The 25,374-nt window shown below is 37.1% G+C and overlaps 1 protein-coding gene, 1 long non-coding RNA gene and 1 pseudogene across 2 annotated transcripts; 2 read left to right on the top strand and 1 right to left on the bottom strand.

Annotated features, from left to right (window-relative positions):
• Window positions 1-92: 92 nt before the first annotated feature.
• Window positions 93-9,497, bottom strand: LOC128014967 (ataxin-2-like). Its single transcript, XM_052598747.1, has 7 exons — window positions 8,966-9,497; window positions 7,038-7,071; window positions 5,749-5,808; window positions 5,522-5,593; window positions 5,230-5,380; window positions 2,829-2,843; window positions 93-253 (listed from the first exon to the last, which is right to left on the bottom strand). The coding sequence occupies exons 1-7, from the start codon at window positions 9,082-9,084 to the stop codon at window positions 93-95; spliced, it is 612 nt and encodes a 203-aa protein (XP_052454707.1). The 5' UTR covers window positions 9,085-9,497.
• Window positions 9,498-12,934: 3,437 nt separating this feature from the next.
• The window catches only part of LOC128002157 (cilia- and flagella-associated protein 251-like), a 33,958-nt pseudogene continuing 21,518 nt past the window's right edge, over window positions 12,935-25,374 (top strand).
• On the top strand, window positions 18,533-20,226 carry LOC128002283 (uncharacterized). Its single transcript, XR_008175043.1, has 2 exons — window positions 18,533-19,070; window positions 20,145-20,226. It is a non-coding gene; the product is annotated as an uncharacterized LOC128002283 (long non-coding RNA).

The raw sequence follows: 25,374 nt of genomic DNA, 5'->3' as shown, positions 1-25,374 counted from the left end.
CACTGTTTCACCTCATACCTCTCGTGATAGCTTGAAATATCTAAACATTGCTGATGCTTATGATACTTCTGAACTAATTCAACTGCAGTTTGCTACATTATGTCAAGATTTGTTGACTGTTGTCTCACCAGATCAGTGTCAAGAGACTCCATGCTGCCTGAGATGTGCTGCTCCCCTCCATCCCAGGGTTCCAGATCCTTCTCTTTGTGCTCTCCATTAAGACGGGCACTCACAGCACTGTCTGTGAAGTTATCTTCACCACACACAAACACACAAAACTACAGGATTCATATCACTTTTATCATGGTGATGCAAAAGCTCACAAATGCTTATGGAAGAAACATAAAATCGGGATGAAAGCAAATTTACTATATGGGAGACATGATGAGAATGATCGCTAATGGTGGTGCAGGGGCAAGGATCTCAGATTAAGTCATAACACAGACAACAATCTTGAGAAAAGGTTGTATTTTTTTTCTGATATACTGTTCAGTTTACTCTAGTGGTCGACCGATATATTGCCACGGCCGATACATTTTTCTGCTTGGCTGGTGTGTTCAAGGCGGGACTTTTATTTTGAATGCACACACTGCTCACATCTCAATCTTGTTTACTGTCGTCATTAAAAGTTCTGTCTAATTGGAAAGAATGGGTAAACAAAGGAATCAATGTATACAAAAAGTATTATAACGATTGCTTTTATATTATAAGTAATGGAAAGGTAAACATTATAATACTTCCACGTTTGCCGTCAGCATTAAGCAAACATGCATTTATATAATTTAAACAAATCTTTGAATGGCTAATGAACTTTTAATTTCACAAACCTTGCAAACTTAACTGAATCCAGCTGTGAGATCTTGTGAAGTGTGTATGTGTATCCAGCATGATCGCGTGTTCTCCGTGTGATGGGTTGGTCCGTGTGAATTGAATGCTTTAAACTTTAAACTCGTGATTTCAAATTATCCTGCGCTTTATGAATTTGCCCACTTTCATATTCATATAATTTTCACTGAGTGCTGTATGTTAAATGATTATTTGAAAAATATGATTCCCAATACACAAAACTTCCCAGAATACAGAGTGCACTGTTCTTGGGTTTCAGTGTTTACTTCCTTTTAAAAATATTTTTTTTATTAAATATTTAATTTATTTGAGAAAAATACTTTGTCATCTAAAGTTTGTTTACTTTACACATTTAGGTTTTAATCCATTGTCAAATATACATAGGCTTTATATCGGCCCCACTGCATTCCAAGATATCGGCAGTAAAAAAAAAAAAAAAACGTACAAAAAAAAATATCGGTCAACCACTAGTTTACGATTTAAGAATTTAGCTCTTGTACGATAACCAGAAAATGAATGAGCGATTTCTCTTTCAAAGCAGACAAGAAACATTGTTACCTTTAGTTTAAAGTCAATGCTAATAGTTAATTAAATCCTAATGCTTAAACTAAAGGAGTGGTCACATTTTCAGAATTTTCACAGGCAAAACCCATTCACTTTAACAGGATTTCAGAAAATACGTTCCTGTGGATTCACCACACTGACCAACAGAAAGCTGCCTGGTTTGAAGGTAACTTCTGTGCTTCATACATCGCTACATTACAGATAACGAACAATGGACCTTTTTGCTTGCAAAATTCCACTGAAATGTTACTAATGTTAAAGCATTTCACAATATAAAATAAACTTGAGTAATCGGACAGGAAGACTAATTAGAAAATGAGATTCCTGAAAACATGACCTTCACCAGAGTAAGTCAGAGGTTAAAGGTCACAAAGGACACAGAGGAAATAGTTATACAAAAGGAAAATAAAAAAAACAGGAAAGAATCGATAAATGTGGGTTTGTTAAACTGGCATGATGCCATCCATTTCAATCAGTAGTTCCGAAGAATTGATAAATAAAAATAATTCATTTTATTTCACTTATTTTAAATGCTGTTGTATGATGCCAATGCCAACTAGAGTAGAGTTTTCGTGGTAGCATGATTTGCTTGATAGCTGTTAAACTGTCCTTGCATTGATTATAACAGTTCATGTTTGTTTCAGTAAATTCGATTTTATAAAGGAAATGGAGAAAAGACATGCAAACAGATAAAAAAAATAAATCCCAACTGGAAGAATTATGATCTCCCACCAAGATTTATTTAGATTAAGCAATATTGCAATGCTCATGAAATGAAACAGACCTTTAATATAACATCACCAGGTTAATTATGTAATAATTAAAATGTTACAGTAGCTGCTTGTAGCCAGCTTTGAGCAGGTTTGGCACTTTTGTGTTGCTTGTTTGGCTTTTGCATGCAATTTGATCTTCACATGAACTAGCTGATCATTTTTGTATCTGTGCCAGTTCCAGAGACCGTATTCTGTGTTCTTTGGTGCACAACATCAAAATCTAGTAGATAAAGTCTTAGCATTGCACAATTCCTGAGGTGAACTACTGCAGGACACAAACCTTCTCTAAAAGCTAGCTCTAACTGAACTCTGAAATGTCTTTTTGTAGGTACTATACACAAAAAAAAAAGAAAATTGGGAGACTCAGAAATGTTTAATCCACCATAAAAAACGTATGCTTCTTTTGTGAGGATAATGTAAAAACAACATCCGCTGACATCAGTGTTGTGTTATTAATTAAGCTCTAGATTGACCCATCATGATTCCCTGATCAAGCAATATTACAATTACAAATAACAAAAGCATCTCTGTGCCAAAATGCCTGCAAGTCATGCACTATTCACCTACTCAAAGAATGCCGCAAGCAACTGTAAAGATTTTGCATAAAAAAATACACTTGTAAAAGAAGAGAATGAATTGCATTACCTGCATCTGATGAGACTACACCCATTTAAGAAAAAAAGAGAAAGAATAAAAAAGTAGTCAGTAGGAGAAAATCATTGAGCAGATCCAACTAATGCATTTTTTGCACCTAGAGTGACAGAAACAGGCTGACAGGGTTAAACTGTATGGAAGGAGCATTTTGGACAAAAGGATAAAAAGCTACCACACAGAAGTATATCTTGAATGATAATTTCATAAGTGTGTTTTGCATTGCTAATGTATGAAATAGCATTATAAATATTTTATAACTAGTGATTTGCAATGTCTTTGATCCATCAAAATGTCATCCCTTCTCCTAAAAACACTTTTTGCTCTTATCAAACACACATCTTATTCAGCAGTAATGAAACATAATTGCAAAACTACAGCAGGCACAGTCCATGATGTTTTTAATGGTCTGCACTGACACTGCAAGGCTCACAGATCTGACTGCATAATACTGATCACATTTACATGCACATCACAGATTAAGTTGATGGTTTTTTATTTCATGTATCACAAAACTTATACAGGGTTACTGCTCATTCAGAGATTTTGTTGATTACAATAATTATACAATATTTAGCTGTGTGTGTTTCTAAATGCATTTACATTGCATGTACAAATTGAGTTTTTTATTCAATAATTGAATATGAAATGATTATTTACATTTATAAAGTACTTTAAAAATGAAACTAAGAGCCTAGTCATGGTCTTAATTGAGTGAGTCAAGTAATTCATTCAATAGATTTGTTTAAAATGCTGATTCATTCAGCAAATAGTAAGTGACTTTTCCTGAATGAGTCCTGAATTAAACTGATTAGTTTACTGCTGTGTGTTATTACAATATTGTGCCTAATACTCACAATGTTATTGATGTGTTGTATAAAATCAATATTACATTTGCATTCCTGCTGATATTTGGGAAAAGCACTGTGATGTGTGATGTTACATTACATCACCACATCATTTTATAAAAATAGTCCTAATTTGCTTAAATTAAGATACCATTCAATCCAAAAATTTTTTTTTTGCTTTTTACAATTTCACATTGTATATAACATATATGCTTATTTATTATGTTATATATTTTTTTATTAATGTCAATTATAAATTTATAAATAGGGTCTAACATTAAATATAATGTATTCATCTGTCTAATAATGTCTAAAAATATAATTATGTATATCAAGCTCTAACAGAGTATTACAATTGGCAACCCTAGTTTGAACGCATTCGTTTACTGGATCCTTGGACTGAAAAGTTTACGGGAGTTCACCGGTTTTTAACCAGTTTTTTCTGTTCTAATGTACAGATTCACATTAGTAATCAATAATTAGCTATTATTTTACCACTCCTCGTGATTCTCCTGACATGCTCCCGCACATGAAGCAGCAGCATCGGTATCCTCTCTGACTGGGGTTGGGGACGGGGCAGGCGAGGGCCAGGGTGCATGCGTGATCATCATTTCAAAGAAAGATGGCACCACGGTCCTTACACGGTCTTTATTGGGTGTTTTTAGGGAGTAATTATCTTTTTTTATATGCGATTGGGTTAACTTCTTAATGCTGTGGACTGTCATGATTTTGCCGAATACAGGACACTAATGAATGATGCCCATCACAGGGGATTTATAGGTTGATATATGAGCAAAGCCGACCGATGAAACGCATAGATTTTTACAAAGCTCAAAGTTCTGGAAAGCGAGGTGTGCTCTGATTGGCCAGCTGTCCAGTGCGTTGTGATTGGCCGAATACTTCAAGTGTGTGACGGAAACGTTAAGCCCCTTACTATACTGTGATGCCGTATCCCGTCAACCATGAGAAAATTCCTTGGAAAAACTTAAGCAATCATGGGATATAAACAGTGGGTTGTACATTAGGGTATTATTTTATCCAAAAATTACTGTAATAATAGTCAGGAGTTCATAGAGAATGAATTTCACATGCTGTTCTTTGAACTTATCCACTGGTTAATAAAATACACAGTGCAAATAAAATGTTTGCTTTTTAATTTCTGACCAGTCTAGTATTTTATAAAATGCATATACATGCAGTCCTCTCATCTGCAGTAAAATATAATAGATGGCACTAGTTTGGCAATAAAAAACATCTTGACGTAACATCTTGAAAAAGTGTTCTGTTGGTTAATGCCAACACAAAGCTCCATTTTAAGTCACACTTTGCAATGTGTAGAATTATAAACAAAACTTTATATTCAAGATATTAAGCTATTTGTTGTGATGTCAGTAAACGGATCAGTTTTCCTGCTGTTTGTGTTCTTGAATTGGCAGTTTGTACCTATACAGTATCTATACTACATCTTTTCAAAGCTTAAACCTTTAAAGGAACCAATTAAGGAAGCAAGGACAAAGCATAGACATTTCTCTGAAAAAAGGTCTCACCTTTCTTGGCATAGCTGAGGTCCACATCTTTGAAGTGAACTACCACTACATCTGAGGACTTGAAGATAATGCTCTCCACAATATCCTCACGGCGAGGGCCCACACTGGGGTCTACACTCTTCCTGTGCGCAGCATCCAGGACAATGTCACACTGCAGACGCACAGAACAAAGCCGTATAAAAAGAGGGGAATATTTGTTGTATGTGCACAGAAGTAGAATAAAAGTGAATATATTTTTATTCCCAGAGATTTATAAGCAAGACAATACAGCCACAGAAACTGTTCTTCTCACCTCTGGGCCATAGGTCTTAAAAACTCCTTCATAGATCAGTCCATTTTTAACCTTAAGTTCACATTTGGTTCCCTGTTGAGTGGTGAAGCACAAAAACAGATTACAGTAAGATAGTATTGGTTTTATTTTGGTTAAGAGAATGACAAAAGAAAAACATTAAAACAAAATTATAACAACTGCAATATTAACAAGCAAGCTTTTTTCACTCTTGTGTATTTTGGACTCACCACAACTGAGGTCAAAACATGAACCATTCTCATGTTTGCATAAACCCCACTAAAGGCCACCTTTAAAGAGAATTGAGAGAAAAAAAAGAAAGAAAAAAAACATTATTTTGGGCTGCTGTAAAGATTAAATAAAAATAAAAAACAATTACATTTAAGTTACAAGTTAGTTTCTGCCCTCTAATTAATAGTAGTGGGATGAAAAAAACTATTTTCCGATGCATCGCAATTCTCTCTTCAATGATTCTGAAAATTTCTGAATCGATTCTGAGCTTGTTTGTCCCCTGCAAACGGCAAATGTGCACACTAGAGACGCGACGGGCTTCACTGCACAGAATTTGCACTGTGAGACACGTGTGCATTGCTGGACAGTGTGTGCTTCCACCCGCCGTGTTTTACTTTAGATATACATTATTTTATGCCATTTATTAGATGCACGAAACTCACACAATGACAGACTTTCACGTGCGCTTTTTGTTTGTTGTTGTCCTGTAGCTCAGTCGCGACCTCTGAATACCTTTATATGACATTGATGTAAATACAGTCAGTTATGTTTTCAGAGCAGGACAGAACATCTGATATATTCAAATAGATATGTGCATTAGAGTAAATGCAGCCTGTTAAAGCTGCCACTGTCTATGATCTCTTTAATAGTAATCAAACAGCAATGATGCTGTGGAAAAAAGAAAACCCCATAACTAGCCTATTGTCTGTAAACTTTCGGACACTTGAAGAACACTTATTTTAAATAAGTAATTGTTTTAAAAAGTAGTAAAAAACAAAGTACAGTATAAAATATATATGAACATGTAGCCATGTGCAGTATTATTGAAAATGTGACGCATCGTGATATTGAGTGGACAATGATAATTGTACTTTAATTGAATTTTGAAAAAGTGAAGATTTACACCCCTGATTTTAAGATGGTAGTTCTAACATATAGAGATTCCAACTATGAACAAAAAGAAAAGAAACTGCAATTTTGGGTAAAATGTAAGTTGTAAAGATGTATTTGCACAGAAGAAGAATTAATTAGGAAGAAATGTAGATCAAGAATAGTTTTAAAATCAGATCATGACTCCCAGAATTGGGATCGGATCATGAAGTGTCTAAAGATTCCCACCCCTACTAATTTAGTTGGTTGAGCAGCATTCAGTGTGCTAATATACAGTTCAGCAGGAGACTTTTCATGATTTCTCACTCGCCTTATTTGAAATGGAGAGCAAAATTTGTACATTTTTCAATTTAGAAATTCCATGTTATGAATAAAGAAACTGAACATTACAACTCACTGCATTGGAGGGTCCTTTGGCATTGTTGCGTCCTCTGGGAAGAAAGAAAATGGCACGAATTATAAGCTTGATAATAGATAACTTATAATCAAATGGATACATGTAAATGCTTGATATGCTGTATACACTGTTTGCAGAAAACGTTTTTTGCCAGGAACAAGAATTCATGTGATACCGGTGGAGCTATCGATCGCACATGCACTGGAAAACTCCCAGAACTGCAATGACGAGGGAATGACAGATAATCATATGCTTCATGCATTTTATTGTGCAAAAAAAAGCGCTTGTGAAGTTCCCAAACAACAGGTTTAGAAAGAATCAGCATTTCACCGAGAGGACATGATTCATAGCCACTGACAACATTATACCTCAAACATGCAAGAACGAGAGCTACTAAATTATAAAGAGTTCATCTACACATGTAGGATGAAATACCAATGAGGCCTCTAATGTGCAACAAGAATGAGTTCAGTACACATGACCTGGGTACAAACTATCAAGAGCTTCCAGACCATTAAAATGAATTAAAGAATAAAAGCTGTGAATGACAGTCCTTTTTCAGCAGCTAAAGAACAAATCAAATGCTGCATTACAGGCAGCGTAAGGCTTCACTGCACCACTCACGATTCCCACAGTTTCTACAACTCATAATACGTTTCTAGTTTCGTGTAAACAAGAATGACATTTTTTTTTCACCATGCAGTGTGACTATGGGATGCCAAAAAAGGCCTCTCTGCTTCGTAGGCTGTAGGACTAAACATTTCCACGTACATTTTAAGCACACTAAAAATCGTAACCGTATTAACAGAGTTTCACAACATGCTCTAAAAGGAATAAACTTACACAAATGTCACCTAGCAAGGGCGGACTGAATACATGCAAGCTCTTGGAAACGTCAAGGTTGATACAGTGGTCGGACTTTCCTAGCGTGTGCGCGCACCGCCTCTCAGCGGAAATGCTCGCGACTGACAAACAAAGAGTTCCAGTCGTGAAACGTTCGTTTCCCAAATTCACAGAAACGGGAAAGACGGTGTCCTCGAGTTAACCAAATGCAAGAAACCCGAAACGGAAGCTGGGTTAATGTCAATCTCAATAGTGGCACACAGCGCTAACATGTGACTTCTTCTCATATGGGACGATGGATTCCCAGAACGCCGATTCTCGGACCCTGAACGATTTAAACATCAGCTGACAGGCCTTAAACGTTTGACAGATAAGAAAGATAAAAGTTAAAACATGACGTATCTGTAGCCACCTTTGCATTTTTGTTGGGATTGACAAGTCAAATGCAAACGATGGAGAAATAATGTGATCGTCGTCTATAAAGCACCTGATTGTATTTTGATCTAACGTATTTCTAAATTGAATGCATCAACAAACTAGACAGTCATGTGGATAAGCAGTATAATCAAATAAATGTTGGCTAGTTAACTTAGCTAGCTGACAACATTACGGTGAACTGAATCGCTGTTGGGCAGATTCTCTCATTTTAAGGCTCTCAAATCATTTCTGTTAAAGTTATTGAAATGTGAATCCCGTTCAATCGATAATACTGTCTGAAAATATAAAAATGCATCTGTCCTGTGGGGCAAAGCTGTCATATATTTCACCGGCAAAAAGACACGATTCATCCTAAACGTGCTCGTCCCAGCAGACAACCCGCCCCTCACAAATATTCACGAATATAATGTCCGCTATCAGCTGGTATTTTAGAAACACAATGGCTTTGTGCCCATTAACGTGTGTATCTCTTTCCTGTGAATTTGGCCTGTATCGGCCTACTTGCGCTCAATCCCGACCACTGCAACTTCACAAGCTGCGTTTCTAAACTACGACACAAGTGGAGGCATGCCGCATCATCCCCCGTAGGTTCACGCTCATCAGTCCTCCAAACTAAAACCCCGTTATGTTGCAGATACGGCCCTCACCTTCCTATGTTCTGGCGTCCGACGCCTCCTCCTGCTCCCCCGGTACCGGAGGCCGCTGCGGCTCCGCTGGTGCTTCCGCCGGGTTTGCGATTACCACCGGCCTGCGGCTTCATGGACATGGTGATCCCATAAACGACAGCTTGAGCAGAGCGTTCTGATTGTTTGAAAAAACCGTTTTACACCGCGACCGAGTGCGGAATATGCTGTTGGACGCGTTAGCTGACAGTGGATCTAACGTAGTGACATCCAACGAGTAAAAGCTACTCCTCCGGTTATTCGAGCCTCCACTGACGCTGTCTGCTACTTCAGCTAGCTCTGCTGATTTATTTCCTACTAAACAGAGACGGTTTAGCCCGTTTTAAAAACAAAGCGCTGACGATCCATATGTTGTAGATGTCAACAAAAATACCAAACCGGTAACTTCGCTTTTTTTGTTATTTTAAGTGCGATATATGTGAATGATATACACAGTTCGCGCGGAGCTTCAGCACTGACCGATAGACCTAAACAGTCTGAAAAAAGCCACAAAAAGTGGCGGAAGGATATACACACATCCCAGGAATGTGTGTACTAATTTAGACGGTTTTATTCGTTCTAAAGAGAAATTATCGTCAGTAATTACTGTAAATATGTCTGGAACGTGATACGATATTTAGTTGATACTGAGAACGAATTAATGTGGGGTTTGATGAACGCTGCTATAATGGACAGCGCACTATTTTCAGCAAATGCACGGATCACTTTGAGCGGTCGTGCTTTGACACTAGTAGGCCAGGTGACTGGTGTAATATACACTGCTGAATTCCTTGAGCACTATGCCGTAGTGAAAAAAAATCCTTTGGTATCCTCATTAAACCCAAACCCCTTGATTAACAAGTGCACCTCAATAAATTAGAATGTCGTGCAAAAGTTAATTTCAATAATTAAACTCAAACTGTGAAACTTGTGTATTAAATAAATTCAGTGCACACAGACTGAAGTAGTTTAAGTCTTTGGTTCCTTGTGATGATTTTGGCTCACATTTAACTAAGCCTCTCAACAAATTAGAATACTTCATAAGACCAATAAAAAATAAAATAAAAAAATAAATACATTTTAGTGAATTGTTGGCCTTCTGGAAAGTATGTTCATCTACTGTACACTTAGTACTTGGTAGGGGCTCCTTTTGCTTTAATTACTGCCTCAATTCAGCGTGGTGAATCAGTTTGTGGCACTGCTGAGGTGGTGTGGAGGCCCAGGTTTCTTTGACAGTTGCCTTCAGCTCATCTGCATTTTTTGGTCTCTTGTTTTCTAATTTTCCTCTTGACAATACCAGAGAATCTATGGGGTTCAGGTCTGGTGAGTTTGCTGGCCAACTTTTATTTGGTGCTTTTGACAGTGTGGGCAGGTGCCAAATCCTGCTGGAAAATGAAATCAGCATCTTCAAAAAGCTGGTCAGCAGAAGGAAGCATGAAGTGCTCCAAAAGTTCTTGGTAAATGTGTGCAGTGACTTTGGTTTTCAAACAACATAATGGACCAACACCAGCAGATGACACTGCACCCCAAAGCTACACAGACTGTGGAAACTTAACACTGGACTTCAATTAACTTGGGCTATGAGCTTCTCCACCCTTCCTCCAGACTCTAGGACATTGGTTTCCAAATGAAATACAAAACTTGCTCTCATCTGAAAAGAGGACTTTGGACCACAGGGCAACAGTCCAGTTCATAAGACGCCTCTGACGTTGTCTGTGGTTCAGGAGTGGCTTAACAAGAGGAATATGACAACCTCTAGCCAAATTCCTTGACACGTCTGTATGCTTTGACCCCAGCCTCAGTTCATTCCTTGTGAAGTTCACTCAAGTCCTTGAATCGATTTTGCTTGACAATCCTCATAAGGTTGCAGTTCTCTCGGTTGGTTGTGCGTCTTTTTCTTCCTTCCACTCAACTTTCTGTTAACATGCTTGGATACAGCACTCTGTGAACAGCCAGCTTATTTGGCAATGAATGTTTGTGGCTTACCCTCCTTGTGAAGGGTGTCAATGATTGACTTCTGGACAACTGTCAGATCAGCAGTCTTCCCCATGATTGTGTAGCCTAGTGAACCAAACTGAGAGACCTTTTTGAAGGCTCAGGAAAACCTTTGCAGGTGTTTTGAGTTGATTAGCTGATTGGCATGTCACCATATTCTAATTTGTTGAGATGGTGAATTGGTGGGTTTTTGTTAAATGTGAGCCATAATCATCACAATTAAAAGAACCAAAGACTTAAACTACTTCAGTCTACTATTCAAAACAGAAATTTCGTATTACAATATACACTATACTATTAAAAAGTTTGGGGTCAGAATTTTTTTCTTATTTTTTCTTAATACTTTTATTCAGCAAGGATTTATTAAACGGATAAAAAAGTGATAGAAAAGACTTGTAGTGGAAGAAAAGGTTTTAATAAATGCTGTTTTTTTTTTAGCTTTTATTAGCCTTATAAAAAAAATCAAAACAGCACAATAAAAAACATTAAGCAGCACAACAGTTTCAACACAGATAATAAATTAGCATATTATACTGATTTCTGAAGGATCATGTGTGACACTAAGGAGTGGAGTAATGACGCTGAAAATTCAGCTATGCTTCACCAGGAATACATTATATTTTAGAGTATATTAAAATATGAAACCAATATTAGAAACAGCAATATCCTAATAGTTCACAATGTTCTTGTTTTCTGTATTTTTGATTAGAAAAATACAGCCTAAATGAGCAAAAGTGTCTCCGTTTAAAAACAAGGTCAGTTATTAAATAGGTTTATAATCTAGGCCTAACATAATATAATATAATATCAAAACAAACTGAAGCATTTAAACTGATAGAGGAGAAAATAAAACAAACTGAAGCATTTAAACTGAGATCTGCACGTTAAATATTTTCAAAGAAAAAAAATCTATAGCTTTCTAAACATGAAGTACAGTTTGCACAATACACCTGTGTGTGACTGTAAATGTCTCTGAGGTTTGTTATCATTCTGTGCACATCCTCCGCTATTTCCAGCACTTAATCAAGCTACTCTTCTTTAAAACACGAGGACGTTTTATTTCACGTCATTGCGTTTGCTCAGCGACAGCATCATTCTCTTTCTTTGAACCCTTTAAAACGCATTCACCGGTTCTAACACTATAGCGACATCACCTTTATTCACCTTCCTTTTTACTAGAATACTGTGCAATAAAATGCGCAGCCTAGAGGGAACATTGGTTCCCAGCATCTATTAATTTTAAGCAAAATGTGTTTAACAAAGATGATTACAGTAAAAGGATCAAATAATATCACAGAATATTATCACAGGCTACAAATACACTGGTCTATGTACTTTTTTCTGTGCATCAGCGAGTGTGTGTTTGGAACTGGACAGATGAAAGCGAAAGCCCAGAATGTCAAGTTGACCTCAGCCCAAAATATGGTTGCCACTGTGCGTTGATGTGGTTATTACACAGAGGCAACACAAAGAGGCTTGAAGAACAACAACGTCTTAATTCCAAATGTATCGTTTCTTTAGGAATACTGTTTGTCACATCAAATATTAAATAACCTTTTTCCATGTTTTCCCAGAATCAAATAGGCTACTTTTCAGTCCTTCTGACAACACACAGTTGGTCAGCAACAGCAGCGCTCAGGTTCTCTTCTACAACTGGGTAGAAAATTCATTAATTATTTACATTACTGATTTACTAGTTTAGCTGTCTTTGTATATAATAATGCATTCTGCTGCTCAGGAAATGGGACATCTGGAATACTCAGTTCCTGAAATTACTGACCAGGTTGGCAGAAGAATCTTTCATCAGACTGAATTTTTGTGCTGTTGTTGTGTTGTTATGCTTCTCTGCCTTTGGCATTGACCTCTTTGAAATCTGTCTCCATTCAGACCTTCAGTATGGTGCTAGGTTCCCTGCGGCAGTCCATCTTTCACTACGATAGTGTGCAGGCTTTTACAGCCGCCTCTGCTGGGAATAAATAAATAAATTCCATAATTTTCACCTGCTGTGTTACACTTTGCTATTCATTGGATGATTTTTTTTTTGTCCGTCTGACATTATTTTATTTAATTATATTATGTGTATACTGTCAATTTTATAGTAACAGGTGATGTGAATGGCCACTTCAAATTCTATGATGGAAATCTCAAGCTCATCAACGTGTCATCAACAATGAGTCTAGCTTGGATCAAATTAGATCCATCTCCTTTTTTTCAAAGAAAAGGCCTCCATTACCGGCCTGGGATATCCAAAAGACTGCACACTGGTTGCCAAGCCATTTGTCATAAGGTGAGGGACTCAATCAACTTTTTAAGAAAGTTCTCATTATAATTTTGTTACACATACCTCAGCAATATGATGCATTTCATGTCAGATTGAAAACCTAAACTGCTAAAAAGAGTATGGTGCTTAGATTGGATGCACCCATCCATGTAAAAGTACATTTAGATATAAAATTTTGTAATTTAAAAGAAATGGTAAAATTATACTTATCATTTACTAACTAGAATTCGTCATTCCAAACATGTATGACTTTTTTTTTCTACTGAACAGTAAAGTAGATATTTTGAAGAATGTTGGTAACCAAAACCTTTGACCATTGAATTCCATTTGTATGGACATAAACACTGAGACATTCTCGAAATATCTTCTTTTGTGTTCCACAGATGACGGTAACTCATATAGGTTTGGAACAACATAAGAAGCAGTACATGATTTACATTTTTTGGTGAACTCTCTCTTTTGACCATACTATTAATTTTTATCTGTTTATAGTACCATTTGAAGGCAGGCATATAGTGGCAACATCATTCAATTGTAAACTCAATGCAATAAAACGTTTTTCTCCTTCTATTTACAGAAATGTTGTTCTCTCCACAACTGCAGTACATTTAAATGCACAGAGAAATGTTCCACAGACCCTTCTGAAAGAACATGCAGAACCTCTGGAAGCAGTTGCCTGTTATCCTAAACAGCTACTCATAGCTACGGGCAGCCACAGTGGAACCATTAAGATTTGGGATTATGAGCATAAAGAGGCAATCTGCAGGGTCTTCCAGCCCCACAAACAGATCCAGTGAATTACCTACGATCCACAAGGTGAACTAGAAAACAAGAACTCACTCATATTCTTACAGTTCATTTATGTAATAATATTTAAAATTTAACGTTATTTAGGTCACATTGCCTAAGAGTTTTTTTTAAGTTTAAGAGAGTGTTGCATTTACCACACATTAATTATTATTATTATTATTTTACAGTAGCAATCATTTGCATGAATGATGTAATTACATCTACCATCTGAGTAAGCATTTGTATGAATGTCATGTTCTAGATTTTTATCTGCCAGTGGGGCTTTGCAGATTATTGATGCATGTGATGGTCAAGAGTGTTTGCAGTACAGTCAGGACAGCATTACGCATCTCACTATGTTGCTAACATTTTAAGTGGACTTCATTTTCCAGATTTTATGAGGGCTTTTTTTTTATGTAGTTCTATATTTCCTAAATGTATTTTTCTTATTTCAGGACGCTGGTAAAGCTGTGATGTTGCTCTGTCTGTGTTCCGGTGTACTTGGAAGTACTAAGGCAGGCACCACTCACATTATAAACCCATTCAGGACGTGCTGTTTGGAATGGGTTTAGACAACAGTCAGCCTCGCCTCATCTCTCTAGGCATGGATCACTGGTGAGTCCCTGTGTTCCTGTATAATCTTGCTGCCTTGGTATGTGTTTATCTTGTTGATCTGTGTTAAATGTATCACATCTATCCTGTCTGTTCTGAACAGGTGGAGTAGGATCTGCAGAACAGTGGTGAAAATAGGATGTTGATTTTGAGTTCCGATCATATAGAGCAAAGTGCTGTACCCACTTACATGGTGTGGTATCCTCCCCTGACACCCAAAAACTTCGTCCTTGCAGCTTCCAATCTGTATAAGATGAAGCTCTTCAATGCTACCTCCAAAATGTGCAGGTTTGCTACAGGTAGAACAAATAGAAATATCACTGAAATAACAGTTATCTGGTTGATTAGTTTGCAGAATTTCAAAGGAACCAAAAGCCAAACCATTTGTCTCAGTATGATTTGTAGAGAACTAAAATGAAAAAAAAAAAATGATAACACATACCTCAATTTGGATAAAAGAATGGGATTTCAAAGATAATTTATTAATATGGTGTACTGATCCAAAAGGGAAATAAGTTAATTATTTAACTTAAGTAATTGTGTTAAAGGGTTAGTTCACCCAAGAATGAAAATTCATCCTTCTTCTACTCCCCCTTTGAAGCATCCTAGGTGTGTTTTTTTTCTTCTTTCAGAATAATCCGATCGGCGTTATATTATATTGTCCTCACGTTTCCAAGCCTTTCGATGGGGTAAGCGTGTCTGTGAAATGTAGGAGCAAAGCAAAGGACTTTAGCAAAGGAAACCCAGTCTCCTCTTGGCTTATTTTGAAATCCTCCTACGTTTTCTTTACAAATCCTCATTTTGTGCTTCTATTTCGTGACCAGTGTTTTGTTTTGTTTTCTCTCTCCACTCATCACTAACCACGCAGCGCTGACGAACTACGACCTACACCAGCACGTCTTCCGGTTCCCCACGTTCAGCAGAAGTGAGGAAAAAAGTGTTTATTATGTTTGAAATTTGGATATTTATCTTACAAAAACTTGGGTGAACTAACCCTTTAAGACAAACATATCTGTTATGACTATAGACAAAGGAACAAGATTGATCCTAAGTACATTTGTCATCATCCATAAGTGAAGGGTAATTACTTCATGTTAAGTGAGGTAATTCTAATTTAAAGGTCAGTGGATTTACAGTTTTCCCGAAGCTCAAATAATTCAATAGGCTGTCAGCCAAAAGGGAAAAAATAATCTGATTTTATTGCTTGGATTTTTAAAGTAAAACACACTGAATAAAATATATGAACATGTTATGCATAGCTAGGGTAAACACAATATAAACCTGTAATAGGAAAATGAAATGGTCCTCTTTAACATTCTAAACCTTAACTATTGGATAATATTATTATTATTTATTGAATTGGGTTAGGATAACAGTTTATACTCTAGGTGGGATTAAAATAAGAATTGTAGCATTATATTGCTAGTTACTGTCTGTGCCTATGCAAATATTTACAAGCAAAGCCACAGTAGTGTTTTGTTCCTAAATGAATGAGTGTTTTCAAAGATACAAATTCGTTCCTGAATGAAAAGTATGTTTGAACTACTCGATTAGAATAAATGATTCAATGACGCACTTATAAACATGATCACTGGTTCCCACCTACTGGCATACTGCATCTAAGGATGGCGACCCTAATTATATATACACAAGATAAGGTATAAAGTGTTTCAGTCCTCATAAACAAACCATGCATTTGATAATAATTCCTCTTCTGTACTGATCACTTTGTATCAGCATGAGGCATCATGCCATTTTTATTGTTTTTACTATGATTTAAATCTCCTTGTTTATTCCTGTTTTCTCTCTTTGATGTAGGTTGGCATTCAGATTCTTCCTCTGGATGGAAACCCTCACAAGTCCTTTGCAGTGATCTGCCCCTCAACAGGCATGTCAACTCTGGCTTGCTCATATGATGGTAGATATGCTTTTTCTGCTGGAGGACAGGACTGCACTGTCTTTTCATGGGAGCTCAGTTTGTCGTAAGTTTGGAGAACATGCATCCCATGCAGAGGTCCACTGGTTTTTGCAGTTAACTAGTCAACTAAGTAATAATATATCAAACAGTTTCTCATTTAATATGAGGTCATAAAATACGTGTGTAGTATAATAGTTGTATAATAATGAATTTAAAATGTTTTTTTTAGGATAGTTTGGACACCTGATTGAAATTCATATATGTACAGCTTATTCTGTGGTCACAAAATTAGCTTCTGCTTTTCACTCATTCGAATATACTCAGATCATTAGAGGTATCAGCTGCTCTAGGAGGGAAAGGCATGCTGCCCTTTTTCCATCTTCTAGAGGGAGGAGGAGATGGACAGCTCTTTTGGGTTTTAGATCTCTGTTCTAATGCTTTCTTTTTCTCACTGTCATATGTAGGTCAAAAATGACTTTTTGTAGCTGTTTTTCAGCATTTACCTCATTTCATCCTATAATGCCAACAGAAAGCACATGTTCTAATTTGTCCTTTAGGAAATGGAGGAATATTTTTACTACTGTCAGCTACAGAATCAGGACCTTGACACCATGGAAACCCGGCTTACGCATCCCTCTAGCTGATGTGCCCTTCTTGATGAGAGCCCTTGGCTTCTATCCCACAGAGCAAGAGGTATGAGCATTGTTGCAATCACCAGTTGACTCTACCATACAGATCTGTCATCGATATGTGGACTACCATTTAATTTTTTGTCAACACATGGTTGTTCTGTTTTGTTGAAGCTAGAAGACATTGAAAATGAGATGAAGTTCAGCTGTATGCTGAAACCAGAAATTGTGACGGACATCGATTTGGAGGGGTTAATTAATCTGTATGTCAACCACAGACCGGCCTCCAGCATTTCCAGACAAGAGCTTTCCAATGCCTTCCAGGTGCTTTGGAAAGCCAGACAAGGGGGGCAGATATACTATTGGCAGGGATGAACTGCTGGAGTTACCGCATGCTAGAGGTAAATACATTTTATCAATACTTTACACATGTTAACTTGCACATGAGATACCAGAGAAATAATTATTATAATTAACGGAGAAAGACTTTGGCTAGAATAGTAACTACTTGTAGGCCCTATTTTTATTGCAGGTGAACATATGACCAAGGATGACTTGGCTGAATGCTATAAAACTCTTTTAGGTATTAGTGCAGAGGGAGGCAGTTGCACAGGTATGCAGAAGTCCTGCAAACCACCATACTGATGGACAAATATGATGACTTACTGCTTGAATGCTAGGTCTGACGACACATGTCAGCGTTTCCAGGTTCAAACACTCTGTGAGATCCCAAAATCAAACAGTGCTAATATACACTCACAATCTTAATCTTTACACTGAAATCTCAGTTGGTCCGACAGTAATTGATTTTGAATTACTAAAATAATGGTGTCCAGGACGCTTTTAGACAACACTGTACAATTCTTTTTTTTTTTTTTTTGATCTTGAATTAACAGTGCTGAGATAGTAGTCTCACTTAAAAAGGAGTGGACCTGAAAACAGTTCTTGATTGCGGGTTGGTTTTGGGTTTCGAGTGTTCAGATAAATGTTCATGAAAAATTGTAGCTTGTCTTTGTAGATGACATACTATGTGTCATCTGCACTATGACCATATCAGAATAATAACTTCTTAATATCAAGGAATGTTTGGCCAAAAAATATGTATATTTATTCCTTAGTGAATTTTTAATTGTACCAATGTTTTAATCTGTCCCATGTCTGTCTGTTCCACACAGAATCTCTACTAGAAAGTGCGCTACCCCCAGAAATCGGCTTGGAGACATTAGCCAGATATATTTCTGCAGCCACCCTGGAACTGCCTCAAGAACACGGGCACGGTCTATAACACCTGAACCTTTCTGAAACTAAGAATGTATCCAATTGAATAAATGTTTGATTTATAGCCTGTCTAACAGAACAGTGTTTTTTGCGGTTACTAAGCTGTTGCATCGGTGCATTTTCATATGTGAGAGTTTAATACTTTTCTGAAACGCAGATATCAAATCGCCAGGAAACAAACGTCGTTGTTGTTTGACAAACTACTGTCGATAGTCAGTCGGTTTGTTTCCAGATACAAGTGTAAAACGTGTGTGGATGTCGTCGTCATCGTTTCGATTTGTTAGTCTCACTCAACAATCTGTTAAAATATCGTTTTCTTTGCTCTGTTCGCTAAACAAAGGAGCGAAACGCGTAGCCGCATTGACCGTGTCTCTCATGCTTTCAGGGCATTTGGCTTCAGCGCAGGCGCACAAACCCCGCCTCTCTCCTGTGCTGTGTGCATTCGCATTGTGTCTAAACAGGCAGCGAGCAAAAAGATATTTTACCAACAGCAGTAATGTCGGGCAGGTCGGTTCGAGCGGAGACGCGGAGCAGGGCGAAAGATGACATCAAGCGGGTTATGGCTGCAATTGAAAAAGTGCGGAAATGGTAAGAGAGAGCGTCTACTGGTAACGAAGAGTACAGACAGCCTGTGGGGGAGGAGATACACCAAGAAACAATGAAAGGAAAGGAAAGAGAGCGTTTATTCCACTCCAGTTTCAGTCAGATGTGCTGTTTCTGCCTTTCTCCGCGCGGCTGCTCTTTTTGTCGGCTTTTAAAAAATTAGTTAGGAAAAATGTAGATCGCATTTTTCTTCCATAATTTTTTTTTTTTATGTGGGTTGAACCTAGAAGCCATTTCGTTGCAGTCACATGAAGGCTTTGCAGTTTGAGCCTGTAATGCCGGCTGAATAGTAACCGAACGGGCTGGCATGTCATACACCCGTACCGAGCAAAAAGTCCCGCTGAACGGACGTTTGACTTGTTCACCTCATCTGAGAGTGAGTGACTCGCGCTTCTGAGCGACGCCGGCGCGTGAGAAGAGTTTTATCCACGCGCGGGGTTTTAAACTCAGAGCGGAGCTTCAGCTTCGCCTCCACTTTCACACTTCAAGGACTGCTGAACATTTTGCTTAAAATTAAGTGCATCTTAAATTAAAATACGTTTTACGACAAAAAGTTATGAGATTAAAAATAACCACAGCATCATTCTGTTGGTAAACTTATGTAAATTATCCAAAGAGTAAAATAAGAAAAATGATACTTTGGCAACACAGGTGTGATTTAACTTTTTACTGTCCTAATCTTTGAATTAGTAAAAATGATTTTAACATCTAATTACGATAACTAGTATTGTTCTACACAATGCTGATATCGTCACCTTGGAATTATAAGGTTCTATCTGCATTCTGAGAAGTTTAAAGATATTGAGCTTTTTTTGGCATTCCATATAGTGATGTGGAACAAGTCTCTTTCATACGTCAGTCCCAAAATGTACACGTCTAAAAATAATAATAAAAAAAACGCTTCACATTGAAAATATTCACGTGGGCATTTTTTTTGCACAATAAATACTAACACAGAGATGCCTATAAATTTCAATGTTGAAATAATGAATCCTTTTTAAACTCCATTGTTTTTGGGCTCCTTTGTCTTTGATATCTAACAATGACATGCATCTCTAGGGAGAAGAAATGGGTGACTGTTGGAGACACGTCACTGCGAATCTACAAGTGGGTACCAGTGACAGAGCCCAAGTCAGATGATGTGAGTCGACTTTAATCACTGTAATACACTGTTATTGAAATTCTGGTTGATACTGATTGCCCATTTTCATGTTATGACCAATATAACAGATAAATCTCTTGTTTCCAAAAATTAATAAAAACAATACTAAATTAAAGCTGCAAGCAGCGATGAACGGGCCCTCGCACCCGGGCTCACCGGCAGCGAGTGGCTTTAGTTAATAGGTGAACGGTGAGAAATATGCGTTTAAACTCATAAATATAAGTAGAATATATCAATGTTTATTCCATATATGTGCCAATCTTCCTGTTGCCAGCAGGTGGCGCTATCATTATAATGGAAAATTGGCCTTCAGATGTGTTCAGGGCAGGACTTTTATCGAACATGTGAGGTTTGGGGAGGATTGGACATTTTATGCCTGAGTTACAACAACATCCTATTTCATGGCGAAACAATTAAATTTGTCAGGCCGCCATGGACACGCCCTTTAACGAAACCTCAAGATCTTCGCAATTTAAGATCGCAAAAGGCTTTAGATTACACTGACCAAGTTTGGTGTTGATCTGAATAAATATCTAGGAGGAGTTCGTTAAAGTACAACCCCTGAAAATGGCCAAAACAACACTAATTTTGCAGAGAAAATTCCAAATAACTGACTTCCTGTTGGGATTCGGACTTCGTACCAAGAGACTTTTTCGTAGATATTGGTGTGTTACATGTGTGTACCGATTTTTGTACATGTACGTGAAACATAGCTCAAGGCGCACTCTGTTTAAAGTGTATACACACTCCTTTGAAAGTGTATAGGTGGCGCTATTGAGCCATTTTGCCACACTCGATGGAATATTGGCCTTCAGATCTGTCCAGGCCAGGACCCTTATCACACAAGTGAAGTTTGGGCAAGATCGGACATTTTATGCCTGAGTTATAACATCTTTTATTCCCATGGCGAGACATTGAACTTCATCACGGCGCCATGGACACACCTTTTAACAAAAACTCAAGATCTTCACAACTAAACATCACACAGGTCTTTAGATTAGACTGACCACAAAAAAGACATTGATGTCATAAAATTTCTAGGAGTAGTTTGTCGCAGTGTAAAATATGTAACTTCCTGTTGCCAATAGGTGGCGCTATGACTATAACTGAATATTGGCATGTAGATCTGTTCAGGTCAAGAGTCTTATCCAACATGTGAAGCTTGGGGCAGATTGGACATTGTATGTCTGAGTTACAGCAACTTCCTTTTTCATGGCGAAACATCGAAATTTGTCAGGTCGCCATGGACCCGCCCTTTAACGAAACCTCAAGTCCTTCGCAATTTATTATCGCAGAGGGCTTTAGATTACACTGACCAAGTTTGGTGTTGATCTGAATAAATCTCTAGGAGGAGTTCGTTAAAGTACAACCCCTGAAAATGGCAAAAACAACAGCAATTTTGAAGGGAAAATTCAAAATAACCGACTTCCTGTTGGGATCCGGATTTCGTACCAAGAGACTTTTTTGTAGGTATTGGAGTGTTACATGTGTGTACCAATTTTTGTACATGTACGTGAAACATAGCTCGAGGCGCACTCCGTTGAAAGTGTATAGGTGGCGCTATAGAGCCATTCTGCCACACCCGGTGGAATATTGGCCTGCAGATCTGTTCAGGCCAGGACTCTTATCACACATGTGAAGTTTGGGGAAGATCGGACATCTTATGCCTGAGTTATAACATCTTTTATTCGCATGGCGAGACATCGAACTTCGTCGCGGCGCCATGAACAAGCCTTTTAACGAAAACTCAAGATCTTCACAACTGAACATCGCACAGGCCTTTAGATTAGACTGACCACAAAAAAGACATTGATGTCATAAAATTTCTAGGAGTAGTTCGTCGCAGCGTAAAATATGTCACTTCCTGTTGCCAATAGGTGGCGCTATGACTATAACTGAATATGGGCATGTCAATCTGTTCAGGTTCGGAGTCTCATCAAACATGTGAAGTTTGGGGCAGATTGGTCATTGTATGTGTGAGTTATAGCAACTTCATTTTTCATGGCGAATCATCGAAATTCGCCAGGCCGCCACGGACACGCCCTTCAACGAAAAGTCAGGATCTTCGCAATTTAACATCGCAAAGGCCTTTAGATTAGGCATACCAAATTTGGTGTTGATTTGAAGAACTCTCTAGGAGGAGTTCGTTAAAATACAACACATGGAAATGACCAAAATTACACAAAATATGCTCATAATATTAAAAATAACCGACTTCCTGTTGGGTTTAAAATTTCGCTCCAAGAGTCTTTTTTGTAGGTATTGGTGTGTTACATATGTGTGCCAATTTTCGTGCATGTACGTCAAACATAGCTGGAAGGCTGTTGATTTTCTTGGTATAGGTGGCGCTGTCGAGCCATTTTGCCACACCCTCTTCTGAATCCTATATCAGACGAAAATTTTCACCAGGTTTGACGAGTGTGCAAAGTTTCATGACTTTTTGAGCATGTTAAAGCCCTCAAAAATGCGATTCATTCGGGAGAAGAAGAAGAAGAAGAAGAAGAAGAATAATAAATATAGCTGCAAGCAGCGATGTCGGGCTCAAGCCATCAGTGCAACGCCACCCTGGTGGCATCGGGAAAACTGTGCCCAGCGGGCATAAGCATTTACAGTAACCCTCTGACAATCAAGTTTTAAGGGATGTGGCAGTTAAAGGGTTAATCCGACCAATCTAGACTTTGAAATCACATACACAGAACAATATATATAACTTTAGTAACACTTTATTTTAAAATGTATAAAAAATGTATAAGGTGTGCATTGTAGCTGACACCTATATGAACACATTACAATTGTTTTGTGACTACAAGTCTTTCTTCTCAAATGCTATTGAGTGGTCGCGAACGCGGATGGGAGAATGGCGCATATTTTTTTTTTTTTTTTTTGAGCAACTGGTGCCCCCTCTGGGAGTTGGTGCTCTACGAAGACTGCATACTCTGCATATAGGGAGCGGCGGTACTATCTGGAAGATATATTCCTCAAACCATCGTACAAGTGAAGGTGATGCTAGTCCTTCAAGAATCGCTCAAAACCTTTTCAAGTGTACAGTTTCCTTTTATTGCATCTTGAAATAAATATTTCTGAATTCTGAATCAAACTGGGTTGTGTTTATTGATTTATTTTATAAGACAACTGAAACTTTAATCTCCTTTGTAATATATGTGCTTTTAAACCAAGAACAATGTAATTAGAGATGTATTCCTGCTTAATAATGACTATTATTAAGGGAAAAGGCTTTATAATCATGAACTATTTACTAATGCTTAGCTAATGAGTGCAGTTATTATAAAGTGTTACCAATGCATTTACTAATGTTAACAAATTAGACATTATTATACAGTGTTACCAAACCCTTTAATAATTTATTAGTGTTTTGTAATGATTTTAATGACCTATAAGCATTTGTGAAATAGTTTTGCTTGCATTGCAGCTTAATCTGTCAGTTGAAGAGTTTTACTGTTACATCCATGAGATTAATAAATGTCATGTCACAGGTTGTCATAGGTCAGTATCAAATGAGTTTGAAATTATTATTTGCAGCACAAATAAGGATTCTTAGGATGTTTTTAAATCCCTAAAACTGTCAGAAAAGGATAAGGCCTAAGAGATTTCTTAACCTGTAATGAAAGGAAAAAAACACCACCATTAGCAACAACAAAAACAATAACAATTTAAAATATAGATTTTTTTTCCTGATTATTAAAGGAATGATTAGGTCTCTCTCTCTCTCTCTCTCTCTCTCTCTCTCTCTCTCTCTCTCTCTGCCAGACAGCCCCTCCCTACAATCCACACACACTGTCAGTCACCAAAGATTCACAGTCACCAACCCCCTCACACTCACACTCTCCCTCCCTCTCCCCCTCCCTTTCCTCACACAGACGGAGTGGCCAGAGTGAGATCATGTCAGTTGAGAAGTCTGACAGTTTTTTCTTTTCTTTTATCCATACAGTGTTGTAAAGTCATGAAACTATGCATATTTCCTCATAATGATTTGATCTCTGAAAACATGCCTTGAAGTGTTTGGAAGCTGCAATTTAGACATACAATACAATTAATGTTTCCCTTCTTACTGTCATTTCAAAAAATCACCACGTCAAAACCGTTCAAGCTAACCAAAATCCGTTCGCAATTTAAGTTCCTCGATGTTGTTTCTTCATGTAGTCAAAGTTTGGTGTGTATAGTGTACTTCCCATGTGAGGAGTATGCATTAATTCACAACTGTAAAATCTCAAAAATACACATTCAAATCAAAATAGCTGACTTCCTGTTGATCGTAGCTTATGACTGTGAATTAGAAAGTTGTCCGTCTTGATAAGAACAATTTAAGTACCGAGTTTGGTGTCTGTAGCTAAAACTAAATAAAATGCATTATTATTATTATTAGCTGTACACTTGCTAAACATTTTTAAATATAAACTTATGCAATTGTGTGTGTGTATATATATATATATATATATATATATATATATATATATATATATATATATATATATATATATATATATATATATATAAATTCAAGTGTACAGTTTTCTTTTATTGCATCTTGAAATAAATATTTATGAGTTCTGTGTTTGTTTATTTTATTTATTTTATTTTTTATTTTACATTTTTTTTAGGGAGATTACAGCCTTTAATCTCCTCAAAATAAATGTGCATATAAACCATGAACAATTTAATTATAGCTGTATTTATAAAATGCTTACTAAAATATTAATTTTGGGAGAAGGCTATATAAAGCATGAACTGACTATTTACTAATGCTTAGCTAAGAATTGCAGCTATTATGAAGTGTTACCAATGCATTTACTAATGTTAACAATTGAGACATTATTTTAAAGTGTTACCAAATCCTTAAATAATTTAAAAGTGTTTTGTTATGATTTCATTAACCTATAAGCATTTGTGAAATAGTTCTGCTTGCATTAAAGCTTAGTCTTCATCTGTGAGCTGAACAGTTTTACTGTTACATCCTTGAGATTATGTAAATTCAAATAAATGTCATGTCACAGGGTGACAGAGGTCAGTATCAAATGAGTTTGAAATTATTATTTGCAGCACAAATAAGGTTTTTTTAGGATTTTTTTTAATCCCTGAAACTGTCAGAAAAGGATAAGGCCTAAGATA

Source organism: Carassius gibelio, chromosome A5 (assembly GCF_023724105.1).
Source record: "Carassius gibelio isolate Cgi1373 ecotype wild population from Czech Republic chromosome A5, carGib1.2-hapl.c, whole genome shotgun sequence".
NCBI lineage: Eukaryota > Metazoa > Chordata > Actinopteri > Cypriniformes > Cyprinidae > Carassius > Carassius gibelio.
Note: the sequence above shows the minus strand (reverse complement) of the source record. Positions and strands in the feature narration are given on the sequence as shown.